The sequence below is a fragment of the Lycium ferocissimum genome, chromosome 8 (assembly GCF_029784015.1).
Source record: "Lycium ferocissimum isolate CSIRO_LF1 chromosome 8, AGI_CSIRO_Lferr_CH_V1, whole genome shotgun sequence".
In the NCBI taxonomy this organism is placed as follows: Eukaryota; Viridiplantae; Streptophyta; class Magnoliopsida; order Solanales; family Solanaceae; genus Lycium; species Lycium ferocissimum.
In genome coordinates this window covers 46,599,874-46,613,630 of record NC_081349.1, presented here as the reverse complement: position 1 = coordinate 46,613,630, position 13,757 = coordinate 46,599,874, and the positions used below count along the sequence as shown (strand labels likewise).

Here is a 13,757-nt window from a genome sequence, read left to right as displayed (position 1 = left end):
AACTGAAATTCTAGTTAATTGACAGCACCAGTAGGGACAACATTTTATAACAATACAATCAATTTTATGAGGTCTTCGTAGGCAGCCCACTAGCCCAGGACTCGAGTGGAGAAGCAGTTGAACCCATATCTATTCCTTTCAGACACATTGATTCTAAATACTATGTAAATTCGATTTGTGAAGTAACTTAACGATCGCTCAATTTTGTTCAGGAAGTAATTCAGTTAACTCTAATTAAATGCAAACAAATAGAAACAAACTAAGTTTATATAAATGCATCACTTGTAAGAAGTTTAAACTTCCCCCATAGAAGCTCCAAGTAATACCCCTTGTGGCCCACTTTCCCACGGCGGATCTACAGATAAATAGGCTTTTGTAAGAATACGTGGACTTGCACATATATAAATATATAAACAATTGTATGTTAACCGCTATCATTAAAGGGGTTGGCTCAGATTAAACGTGATCTGCTAAGGTTTGAAGTTACATGAGCCTAATTGAATACCTCATAAAGTATGGGGCTTTATGTGTAGATACATGGATGTAATTTTGATGTAATGAGGGGCTAAACTAGAATTACATAAATTATATTCAATTATAAAAGGGGTTATGGTACCCAAATCAGACGTAAGGTTTTCTTACCTGACATCTCATCGCCAGTGAAAGAGATAGCGGCTCACGTCTAGATTTGGAAGACCAGAACTGTGAGATTGAAGAAACTCATTGCTGTGGATTCAGGTATGCTTCCGTATTCAGTTACTTTTCTCGATTATTTGATATGATAGGTCTTGGGATGGATATAGTCATCTACAATTTAGTTCTAACAAGTGGTATCAGAGCTAGATTTCAGTGTATGGATATTTTGAGATTAATTTTGCAGAAGTAAAGCATTCAGTTCATTATCCTCTCGAACCTATTTTTCAGCTGAACCAGTTGAAAATAGGAATATTAGATCATATGTAATTTCCAAGCTACACACCCATGCCTGATCTATGTCATTTGGTTATGTTTTTATGTTGGTATACGTGATCAATGTATGTTTAATTACGATATGACTGTAAATAAAGCCGTCTTGGTTCTATGCTGGCATGATTGATGGACGAGATTGCTTAGAGTTACTTTTATGATAGCAAATATTTTGAGTTCATGAGGTGACATAAAGTTATACAGTTATATATATATGTATATATGTGTCGTCCAAATGAGATATTGTAAGAATATATGGACTTGCATATATATATATATATATATGTGTGTGTGTGTGTGTGTGTGTGTGTGTGTCGTCCAATTGTATGTTAACTACTATCATTAAAGGATTGGTCTAGGTTAAACGTAATCTTTAAGGTTTAAAGTTATATGGGCCTAATTAAACACCTCTTACAAAGATGAGGCTTTATGTGTACGTATATACTCGGATGTATGGGCTAAACTCGAATTATATAAATTATAGTATTCAATTATAAAAGAAGTCATGGTTCCCAAATCAGACGTAGGATATTATTTACTGACATCTCATCACCAGTGAAAGAGAAAGTCACTCACGTCTAAATTCAGAAGACCAGAATCGTGAGATTGAAGAATCACACTCATTGCTATGGATCTAGGTACGCTTTTGCATTCAGTATATTTTTCTCGATGATTTGACATTATTGGTCTTGGGGTAGATTAATTCATGTCTAGTTTAGTTCTAATACTTGGTGCACCGAGCTCCAACACCAACCCCCCTCCCCCACTCCAACCCCCTTTTTTTTTTTTTTTTTTGCTACTACTAGAAATTGAGATGTGATCACAGCTTTACCGGTACAAGGACAATAGTACGATAAGCTCAGAAGAATCGGGTTAAATTCTGAGATGATCATTCAAGTTGACCAAATTACTTGGTAAAGTCGTTTTTCTTTTCTTTTGTCAAAATAAAGCTACTGATTAGTCCCTTGTATTTCAAAAATCAAAGTAGCCTTAAAAGTCATTCTCAAGAATGAGTTGTCATTATTATTAATTGTAAATGGTTTTTTCACTATGTCATGTAGGATAAAACCATTTTCACTAAGTTAACTCACGAAACCAGAAATACGATACCCAGTTAAGTACCTCTTCCGTTTCAATCTGATTGTCTTATCTTTCTTTTTAGTCGGTTAACTCAAAAAATCAAAATTACCATACCCAATTAAGTACTCGCTCCATTTCAATTTGTTTGTCTTACTTTCCTTTTGAATCCATTTCAAAAAGAATTTCTATTTCCTATTTTAGCAACTCTTTAATTTCAACTTTCCACATGACCTGTTTAAAATCACATGATTACACGGCATTTTGGTACATTCAACATATCTTTAGTTATCAACTACAAGATTCAAAAGTCTTTTTATTTTCTTAAATTTCGTGTCAAGTCAAAACCAGATGAATAAATTGAAACGAATGGGGGTGTTAACAACTAAAAATCCTCCATCACCCTATAGTAGAACACTATCTAATTACCCGATAAATATTTGTTAGGGCATCAAAATCAAACCGTCTTAATTCTGTTCAGACGCTACTTGTCCTTTCAAAACGACACAAATAGAAAGTGAATGGAGGGATGTGTTTTATTATAACCAAATTGCATTCTGGCCGAAACATTTAGAAAAACGGCAGCCGCACCAAACAAAAACAAAATGTTTTGACGAGTATTTCATTGTAAAGCAAGGTGAAGGATAAAGTTTATAAACTCTATGCATCATTTGAATTTGGGTTAATCAAGAAAGAACAAAGAAAAATGAAAGAGTTTATATCTATATCTCTACACAAATACAACTATACAAGTCCCCTCACAACTTAAAAGTTAACGTCTTGAAACTTAGCAACATATGATAATTCACTGAATGGTTGTTGGCTCTACTAAAGGACTTTGAAATCAACAACGTGTAACTGCTTGGACATTGAGTGTTTTGCGCCGGATAAATTCACACGGATCAATCAAAGGTTTCCGGCGAAATAGAAAACCTACATGACCAAATTTTCCTGTTAAAAAGAAAGATCTCTCTTCTTCTTCGTTCTCAAAAATATTTATTGCTAGCTAGTCTTCATAGTCCAAGCCATTCTCACAACAAATGGATCATCAAATTCCTTCCCATTTACAAGCCAAAGCATGGCTTTTAGCCTTGCTAATATTTTTGCCTATAATAATTTTTTGGGGGATGAATATTATAGTCATTGGCTACAAAATGAAAAAGATGAAAAAGCTACCCCCAGAAGTTCCTGGTGCATGGCCTATCATAGGTCACCTACTCATGCTGGACCGGGTCAAGAATGTCCCTTTTGCACGGACTTTGGCAGCAATGACCCATAAAAACGGACCAATTTTCACTATTAGGATGGGGATGTTTCCATATTTGGTTGTCAGCAATTGGGAAGCTGCTAAGGATTGCTTCACAACCCATGATAAGGATTTTGCAGCTAGACCAACTTCCTTGGCAGGTGAAGTTATATGATTATGTCATTTAAAGGCGTAAACTTTAGAAGAGCATACTTTAGTCATTTAATTATGTCGTTGATACGTTCACTCATGTGCATGCCTGACTTTATTTTTTTGTCCAAGCAAATAGAAATCCGTTCGAGTTAATTTCACCATGTAGCCTATTTGCACAGCTTCATTTAAAGCGCAACCACCTTTTTAATTTTTTTTTTTGCATCCGTAGCCAGTAAAGGTTTTCATCATTAAAATCACTATCCTTACAAGCTTGAAAAAGTGGGTGTGAATTTTGAATATGAAAATTGAATTTAACAAGTAGTCGTTGTCAGAGGCGGACCTACATGTAATGGTGGGAGTGCACGAGCACTCTCACCCTTCGGGAAATATATATATATATATATATATATATGTGTGTGTGTGTGTGTATGTACCTTGAAAAACTAGTATATATTTAATTGTACACTCTAACAAACGAAAGTGTCTTTATGGCACGTTGGTTGCAACTGCTGCTTCCCTTAAATGTCACCCCGGATCGAACCCGAATGTTACGTTTAATTATTTTTTTTTGGGCCTATTTTAGGAAAACAATAAGCGTTAAATGAAATTTTACCGCAGATTTGAACCTACACTATCACCGCATGTTGCACAGTCTTAGCCAATGAGCTATCTCTTTTATCTGCTTCACTGTGTTAAATTTTATTTATTACACATATTTAACCTATATACTTGTATTTTCGCCACCGCTACACTATTAGTGACCGGTCCGACACAGTAATATCCCTCAGTCGTCATTAAAATTTTTGTTGGTGTTTATGTTAAGATAATAGTGCCCCCGGCGTCTTAAAATCCTGGGTCCGCCTCTTATCATTGTTGAAAAAGTTTGAAAACATTGACAAGGATGAAGGTGTGTAGTTCAAACTTCAGAAAAACTACTTCCAGTTTAGGACTTTTGAACTTTGAAGTTTGGCCTTAGCAAGCCAAACTTCAAGCAAAAATGTTTGAACTTAGCCGCCAAACTTCATACACGAATTTTTATAACTTTTATCGCGTATGCCTGAAGTTGGTTTCGAAATGGCTAAATACGTAAATTTGTATACACTGCAGCTGCGGCTTAAATGATGGTTCAAAAATTGGCTATCTAAGCACTTGCGCCAGTTTGTCCTCCTTATAATTGGTAGTGGTGAAACTTGAACTTAGGATCTTTGTCTGCTTTAAAATCATATCGAATTATATGACCATCTTATTTAAAAGCTAAATTGTTAGATTACTTAATTATATCTTCAACAGGTAAATACACTGCATATGGGTACGCGAGATTTTCTCACGCTAATTACGGTCCATATTATTGCCATGTACGCAAATTAGTCATGCAACAAGCGCTCTCTAGGACTAGACTTGACAAAATGAAGCGTCTTCGAATTTGTGAGGTGGAATCGAGTATCAAACACTTGTTTTCTTCGACCCAACTTAAAGAAAATAACAACACAAGTGAAATTATGCCAAGTACCAAAGTTAACATGACTCAATGGTTAGAAATATTGTCTTTGAACATAATTGTGAAGATGGTATGTGGAAAGAGATATGATAATGTGGAGGAAGATGAAGAGGCTCAATGTTTAAAAAGGGTCTTCAAGGATATTATGTATGTGGCAGGGCAAATTGTTTTATATGATGCAGTTCCATTCCCATTATTTAAGTATGTGGATTTTCAAGGGCATGTTAAAGTAATGAAGAGAATTCATAAGGACATAGATGTTGTTCTCCAAAGTTGGTTGGATGACCATATTAAGAAGGCAGAAATAGGTAAGCATGATGAGAACCAAGATGTTATAGATGCCTTGCTTAGTGCGACAGATTATGATGAGTTCAAGGCCTATGGTTATTCTCAACAAACCGTCATCAAGGCAACAGTAATGGTATGTTCTTTTAAATTCGAGTACATGTACCTAGTAAACATTAATGAATATCAACGCAACCAATAACCTGTTTGGCCAAGTTTTTGGAATGGTAAAAATACTACTTCAAAAAAAAAAAAAAAAAAAAAAGGGGGCTTATGTTAGAGAGTTTTGGCTTAGTTTTAGAACTACTCGCTCTGTCTGAATTTATGCGATATACTTTCCTTTCTATTCCGTCCCAAAAAAAAAATGATACATTTCTATATTTAACAATAATTTAACTTAAAACTTTCCTTTTTGATCTTTAATGAAATGATTTACAACCGCACAAATATTTATGGCTTGTTTTAGACCACAAGCTTCAAAAGTCTTCCTTTATTTCTTAAACTCCGTGCCTAGTCAACTATATCACATAAATTGGGACGGAGGAAGTAATAAGTGTTTCTGAGTAGTAGATGAATTTGTTTTCAAAAGCTGAAAAGGTAGCTTTTTGAAGCTCTTTTAGAACCTTACCCAAACATGAATTGCTGCTCTAATAGTGGCAAAAGTACTTTCAAATTAATTAGTCAACCACAAGATGCTACTCTTCAAAAATACTTTAAAACAGTTTTCAAAATAAGCAAGTTTTGAAAGTTTGGTCGAACAGGTTATAAGTTGAATTATCATTTCTCTAATTATATATTAAAATGTGTAGGCTATAATTTTGGATGGAGCGGATACTACAGCAGTTCAATGGACATGGTTAATGTCCTTATTGTTGAACAATCCAAATGTTATGAGACGCGCCCGAGAGGAGATACACATAAAAGTGGGTAAAAACAAGTGGATTGAAGAGTCTGATGTCCAAGATTTAGCCTATTTACAAGCTATAATTAAAGAAGCACTGCGTTTATATCCACCAGCACCTTTGTTAGTACCTCATGAAGCTGTGAAAGATTGTAAAATACTTGGCTATGATGTTCCAAAAGGTACTCGTTTGTTCGTAAATGCATGGAAGATACATCGAGACCCTCGGATTTGGCCGGACCCTGAAAGATTCATGCCAGAGAGATTTTTGACCGATGATCAAGAAAAGATCGACGCATGTGGTCAAAGTCAACATTTTGACTTCATTCCGTTTGGTTCAGGAAGACGATTGTGCCCAGGAATGAATTTCGCGGCACTTGTTACGCTCCTCACCTTTGCGCGTTTGCTTCAGGGTTTTGATATTAGTACACCATGTGACATGCCGGTGGATATGACAGAAGGGTTAGGCATTAATATGCCTAAGGCAACTACGTTGGAGGTACTTATAACACCTCGTTTGCCTTCTATGATGTACTGATAGAAACAATTGGAAGTCATTCAACTTATATCTAAACTGTAATATCCTTTGGAAATCTCTATTTGATTCAATTCTTGCACATAAGTGGTGCAATTGTTGTCAGTTGAATGTGCAAAAATAACAATCACAGAGTGATTGCATTATATGACTTTCTGTTATAGCGGTGTCCACACTAACTAGCACGCACCTAGACTATTCCATCAGATATCTACCTCCCAGTCAGTCATACAAGAACCAGGTAATTCTATCTACCAAAGCTTGGGTAGATAGGAAAATGTCACCTACAGTTTGAATTCTAAGCTAGAATTTAAATCCTAGTTTCCGAAATTTCATCCACTGCATTGACCAACAGGCCACAACCTGGGGGGCAAGTCTCATATCGATTCTTATGGTAGAAAACTAACTGAAGGATTTAATTTCTTTTCATGATATATGAACATATTGTTCTGGAACAATTCAACATATAAAAGGTGATCCAATATGAGATGGTAAACTGGTTACCAACATATCACTCTCAAAGTAACAACTGCAATTGGAATGGAAGTAGTCCAACAGAGAACAATGCATTTTGGGGTTTCACAATCACAAGGTGGTATCAGAGGCCATCTGGGCAATGTATTTATTTCAACAGAATGTATAGGTGCAATTCCATAATCCTCCCTTTGAAATCACAAATTAAAAAACAAGAAAGGAGAAAATACAAGTGTAACAACGTCGTTCAACAATGGAAACCTTAACACATCTAAATGGACAAGCAAGCTTCGAATAAGGGACAGTAAGTAACAGCCATGGCCGAGAGGGAAGAAACCCAAACAATCACTTAAAGTCTGGTAGACTTGTTTTTATTTAGCAGCAGATACAATTCCGGTTTGTTTCTCGTATACAAACTCTCCAGCAGTAAATGATTGGTTCTTTTCGAATTGGATAGTTCTCTTCGCATACAAATGTCCACAATATTCTACCTCTAATACAGTTGTATCCTTGTTAAGCTCAGTAAATATGGAGCCTACTCCTTCACCTGGATTAATGAAACAAGAGTAAATAAGAGATCAGGAATACCATTGGGAACTTAATCCTTCTATTTTACTAAGAAAATAGCACGAATGTGCATTTTATCTACAGAGCCTAAACAAAATAATACTGTAGAAATATCTCACTTGTCTAGTAACAAAAGCAGGAAGAATATCATTTAGGTACAACCAGTTTTCGACAATCATTGATGCACCAAATCAAGTTGTAATTATTACCAAAGCCCCTCCTTTGAGATTTCTAATCATGAAAACGAACAATACTAGACCTGCCAATTTACAGTTTAGAGCTGGTTTTATGATAAATGAAACTCTTAGGCAAGAGCTTTGATACCATCTAACAGGTCCAGCAGGCCGCTTTCATGAGGAAGCGTTATCTCTTTCTCTAATTGATAAAACACGAATATGTGCAGTTATGGAGAAGTTCATGGCATGCAACTGAAATTGTTGCTAGAAGTTTTTTTCTCTTCAATGCACCAGAAAGATACTTATAAAATGACAAAGGGAGAATGCACAGCCTCAACTCTCAAGAAATCTAAACATGCGAGACGTGAGAAAGAAACTACTGTAGATACATGCAAGCAATCTGAAACTACATTTGCCACCCACAAAGATACCACATACAAATTGAAAAACATCTAACTGATTTTGCCACTGCAGAAGTATTCTCTTACATGTACCCCCCTTTTGCTCTTCGGAGACTAGAGAAAACCTATATTGCACCTAGAGAATGCAAACCAAGCAAGGACACTTACCATGTGTGACTAGCAACAGGTTCTCAGAAGGATACTTATCAGCAAGGGCCTTAACTACCTCCACATATCTAGCCCTTGCACTTTCCAACGTCTCTTCCCACTCTGGAAGCTGTAGTTTCAGAAGCATAAGATATCATGAGTAGAGAAATATTGGATCATGCATATACTCAACTATGCCAACAAACAAATTGAAGCAAGAACTCATATCCTATAAAATACCTTCTTATACACAGGTTCAACAGTGTTATCTACAGTTCCAGCAGGCAACTCAGATTCATATTGTGAGATACTGAATCTGAAATCCCCATCCTTGGGAGCTGCAGGAGCTCTTATGGCTACTAAATTCAACATTTCACACAAACCATATTCGATGGATACCTGAAATTTAAAAAAGGAATAGGTTAAATGTTATCCAGAAACAGAGTTAAGAGAACCATTTCAAAAAAGAAAAAAAGAAAAAAGAGAGACAGTAAAGAGAAGCTGTTTGATTTGAATGCTAATTTTCACCAAAAATATGTGTAGATTTCTGCATGTCTCTCATCCCCCCGCTTCTACAAAGACTCCTGTGAGTCATATCAAGTTTGCAACAAGTTCATGGCACAGAAGAAGCATATTCAAATCTAAGTCCTGGTATAGCTTAAGTGACTGTATTGATTAGAGGCTCATGGCCAAAGAGAAAAATAGAAATATTAATGAGATTCATACGATATATCATGACAGGGTTGAAATGTGTGGATGGATCAGTACACGGTGGAAATATTTAATCATGGAATAGCTTCATTTAAGTACTTCTAAATTGTCAATATGAGATTTAGCATGAAGATGGGAAGACTGTGCCTTGGATTTTCTTCTCTACGTTTTCCCTTTCTTCTTTTATGTTTTGATATGACAAGTCAAATCAAATTTATCAATATACACCAAAATGCTGCTAACTGTGCAAAAGGAAATATTAGAAGTATGCTTAAGTATGCATTGCATAAGTAACCTTCATGAATCTTCATGCACACTCTTCCTATTTCAGGCTAAGATCTTACAAGCTTATTCATAAAAAGTCTGCAGTTCTTGGGTTGGTAGACATGACTATCGAAGTATTGAAGAAGGAAGTAAAAGATCTGGTAATTCTAATATCCTCACACTAGAACAACCTGTCTTCAATAAGGATTTCTCCTTTTTTACTGTTACTGAAAGTTGATATATTAACTTAAAACCAGAACCGAACCGAACCAAACTCATCTTGGTTTACTACTATGCACAATAAGAATATAAACAGACCAGTCGAATTAACCCGACAGGTCATACATTCGAAAAGAAATAGTTGAGATCATCGCAACACATTCTACCTGGAAAGTTTGGCAAGGAAAAGTGGAGCGGATAAACAATGGACATTAAAGATAGACTATGTAACCTCTATCTTTATAGGCATCTAGTACAATGGGGTCATTTAGGCTCTTGAAATGAACATAGTTTGCATATTTGATGATGTTTTATGCCTTCATCATCTTCTTTCTTTTTGTTAAACTCCAATCTGTCTCCAGGTATAGTTGGAGAATGAATCATATGAAGCGCAAAACATAAGTGGTGCAAAGTAACTCTTGGTTTAGGGCAATATGACTTCCACCTCAAGGTCAAAAGGCAAAGCACATTAACAATTGAAAATGACTCTTTTGTCAAGCTCGTTGCACCCTGTAGAGGTGTGTTCAAATTTAATTGCCCGGTCCAATCATCACAAGTTGTTAGACAAGAAGTTTTATAGTCCTCGTACATAAGTATCTCGAGACAAATATCCTTTAGTTCCTTCAAAGTCAAAAAAGCTGAAGACATATGTGCAAGGGTGGAGCTAGAACCCCAACTACGAGTCAAGCCTAACCCAATAGCTTTTGCTCAAACAGTGTATTTGTGTTATGAAATTCATTAAATATGTCCACATTAAATTTAGAGCCCAGTTATTAGCGCTTGACGTCATCATTCTGAAATTCAAAACCCATAAAGTTGAAATCCTAGCTACGCCTCTACATTTGTGTGAATTTTTATGTAAAATTAACTAACAAATTGCAAATGGCTATAAATGGATTGAACAAAAAGACAAAGGGAGGGAAAGGACTTCTTTTTTTTTCTTCAAAGAAAGAGTTGATGTCTTAGGAGGGCTAAGTTATAAGTGAAGTATACAAGGAATATGTCAATTTCTTTTTTGATGACTATATGTCAATTTCTTTGCGACAGATGAAACATAAAAGCAGCCACTTTTTAAGCATAAAAGATTCCTTCATAACAAAAGCAGCTCTTACTAATAGTATTAGTATTTAGATAAAGACCATCAATGATGTATTCCCCTATGAAAAAAAGGTAAGCTTTTAGACTGGGGTGTTATCAAGGCAGAGCTACACTTTTGCTTACACATTCAGCAGAATCAATAATTTGGCTCAAACCTTCTCTCTATATCTGTTTGGCCATGAGAATTATTCACTTTTTTCGGAAACTTTTTTTCGCTTTATTTAAAAATTAACATTTGGCCATAAAAATTTTAAATACAACTAACTTGAAGTTGTATTTGAAATTTAGAAAGCATCTAAAACCCTATTTTCACTTTACTTTTTCATTTTTTTCACTTTAAGTACATTCAAACAATCAAATATTCTTTGCAAAAAGCTATAACCAAACAAAACTATATCTTTGACTCCAACTTCAATAATTTCAAATAATGTGAAAAATATTTAGTTTCCATGGCCAAACACCTACTAAGTGTATCTTCTCAAAATCGCTTTTCAAAAAAGTGTTTTTGAAAAAAAAACTACTTTTTTAGCTTATGAAAAACAGCTACAGTTTCTTATTTTCTCCTAAAAGCATGGTCAAATACCTTATTTTTTAAAAATAAACATTTTTCGCTTCCCAAAAGCTTGACGAAACACCTTATTTAAAAATAAAAAATAATAAGCACTTTTGACCTCCCAAAAATTTGACGAATACATTAAAAATAAGGACGTTTGACCTCCAAAAGCTTGACAAAACGCTTTATTTTTTTAATATAAGGACGTTTGACCTCCAAAAGCTTGACAAAACGCTTTATTTTTTTAATATAAGCACTTTTGACCTCTTAAAAGCTTGACGAATCGCCGCACTTTTGACTTTCCAAAAGCTTCACCAAACACTGTTTTTTTTTTTTTTTTTTAAATAAGCACTTTTAGGTGAAAAAAAACTTGACGAAACACGCCAACTCCTAAACTCAAAATCATAAACTTTACCTAATCACAAAATTCAACAAATTAAAAGTATATAGTATATAGTAAGTAATAAAGAGAAAAGACGTACTTTAACTTTAGACGGATCAATAATAACAGATTCAGAATTAGACGATAAAACATTCGAATCCCCATTATGTTCCGCCACGTCACAAAGTGCACGTACAACCTCTGCAGCAGTCTGTACACATCGAATAAACGGGGAAACAAAAATCCGATGGATCGGAAAATCCTTATTGAATCGGATCTTTTGACCCGTACAAAATGCACGGATCTTACCATCATTATGCAATGGTGGATCCCATGGCCTATCTGCTTTCATTACCCATAATTCTTCAAAGTTATCTAACCGGTCACCGTGTCTCATTACGACGACGTTTTGATATTGCGTCGCCATTGTTAATACAATATGTGTATGTATTATTTTTGTTTTGTTTGGTGATGATATAATTTTATTTTTTTGTTTATATAGAGAATGTAAATGGAAATGAGAGGGAAATTGAGATATGGACTTTTGGGATTTTTTTAGAGAAAATTGGATAGCGCTGATATGTGAAACTGCCATGGAACTTCTTTAATGGTGGACATTATTGGATTTTTATTCACGACTTATTTATTTAGGCCTCATTTGTTTACACTTAATAGAGGTCTGAATCTGAATGGTTCAGACTTTAGATTATTAAGTGTATTTGTTTACATTAAGATCTAAGCATTTATTTGATCTGAATAGATCTTAATTAAGATCTTGAATAAAATCTTAATATCATTAAGAGATATTTTATATGAATAATTTTTGGCCAAACCCATCGACAAACACCTGTGATCGTCCACTTCTTTCACTTCGAAGATCTAAAAGCCCCCTTGCTCCATTTACACTTCAAAGGGCCATTCCTATTCCATTCCATACACGTTTTGCAGACGTTTGCAAAACCAACACCAATCGCCTCTACGTGGATTAAGTGACCAATTAATTGTGTCACCATTTAAATTGCGCCAACTCAATTAAATCGTAATCAACTCATTTTAATTGTAAATTCGCTAATTTGTAAATTCGTGGAGTTTTGACCATTAAAAATTGGGGCTTTTGAGGTCGTTGGATGTGAACGGGTAGCGCCCTTTGGTGTTGGTTTTGCTCCGATAACAGTGCAAAAGTGTTCTAAGTGGAATGAATGACCTACCCGGTGTTTAAATGGAACAAGGGTCGCTTTGCGCTGCTCGTATGAAAGAAGTGACGACCACAAGCCTATCATCAATGGGTTTGGCCATAATTTTTACTACTGGCTCTATCTCCTCCCATCCCCTCACTCCCACCACCCACCCCCTACTTACCCCCACCACCACCACTACCCACCCCAACCCTCTACTACCATGACCCCAACCCTACCCCCTCCACTCACCACCAACACTACCCCAACTTTCACCCCCACTCTACAAACCCACCCATCACCACCACCCCACCACATTCACCACCCACCTACCTTACCCCCAACCACCCTCTCACCACCACCCACCCTACCAACACACCGTACCCCACCCACCTACCAACCCCTCCCTCCAAAAAAAAAAAATCCACCCACCATCACTACAAACATCTCCATCATATGTTTCATATTTTTATCAAATAATATTCTTATTTTATTAAATTTATAATTTTTAGTCCGATTTTATTTGAATTGTATATTTATTGTGTTTAAATAAATATATTATGCACATTCAGATGTTCAGAAAACAAACAGTCTAAATCATGCAGTGTTCATATCTAGAGACAACATCTTAATCATTTAGATGTGTATTCAGATTCAGACATCTTAATATTAATGAAAACAAATGAGGCCTTAATGCTTAATACGTGGACAATCCCTCAACCTTTTGGTAATTTTTGTCTAGGTACTTGAACTATGATTTGTTTTCTTGATTACCTGAACACATTGCTAAAGTGTTTGAATTAGATATTTTCGATTCATATTTTGAAATTCTTGTGGTCTCAAACATCTATCGGGTAGTTATAATAAGGAAATACACTTCAAATATCACTTTTTTTTAGTTTTCTATGCAAAACACACGTAAACTATCA

General features: G+C 35.4%; 2 protein-coding genes across 2 annotated transcripts; one reads left to right on the top strand and one right to left on the bottom strand.

The window, feature by feature from the left end:
- Positions 1–2,629: 2,629 nt before the first annotated feature.
- On the top strand, positions 2,630–6,699 carry LOC132068645 (nicotine N-demethylase CYP82E3-like). The gene is made up of 3 exons (XM_059462298.1): positions 2,630–3,450; positions 4,733–5,361; positions 6,035–6,699. Exons 1-3 carry the CDS (start codon positions 3,084–3,086, stop codon positions 6,662–6,664), a joined length of 1,626 nt encoding a protein of 541 aa, XP_059318281.1. The 5' UTR covers positions 2,630–3,083; the 3' UTR covers positions 6,665–6,699.
- Positions 6,700–7,254: 555 nt separating this feature from the next.
- On the bottom strand, positions 7,255–12,263 carry LOC132068647 (uncharacterized). The gene is made up of 4 exons (XM_059462299.1): positions 11,754–12,263; positions 8,667–8,825; positions 8,448–8,556; positions 7,255–7,682 (listed from the first exon to the last, which is right to left on the bottom strand). The coding sequence occupies exons 1-4, from the start codon at positions 12,246–12,248 to the stop codon at positions 7,507–7,509; spliced, it is 939 nt and encodes a 312-aa protein (XP_059318282.1). The 5' UTR covers positions 12,249–12,263; the 3' UTR covers positions 7,255–7,506.
- Positions 12,264–13,757: the final 1,494 nt, after the last annotated feature.

Coding starts and splice junctions, on each gene's coding strand:
- LOC132068645 (XM_059462298.1), top strand. CDS start 3,084: ATGGATCATCAAATTCCTTCCCATTTACAAGCCAAAGCATGGCTTTTA. Junction 3,451..4,732: donor TAGACCAACTTCCTTGGCAG/GTGAAGTTATAT, acceptor TATCTTCAACAG/GTAAATACACTGCATATGGG. Junction 5,362..6,034: donor TCATCAAGGCAACAGTAATG/GTATGTTCTTTT, acceptor TAAAATGTGTAG/GCTATAATTTTGGATGGAGC.
- LOC132068647 (XM_059462299.1), bottom strand. CDS start 12,248: ATGGCAGTTTCACATATCAGCGCTATCCAATTTTCTCTAAAAAAATCC. Junction 8,557..8,666: donor TTGAACCTGTGTATAAGAAG/GTATTTTATAGG, acceptor CTGAAACTACAG/CTTCCAGAGTGGGAAGAGAC. Junction 7,683..8,447: donor CCTGTTGCTAGTCACACATG/GTAAGTGTCCTT, acceptor TCATTAATCCAG/GTGAAGGAGTAGGCTCCATA.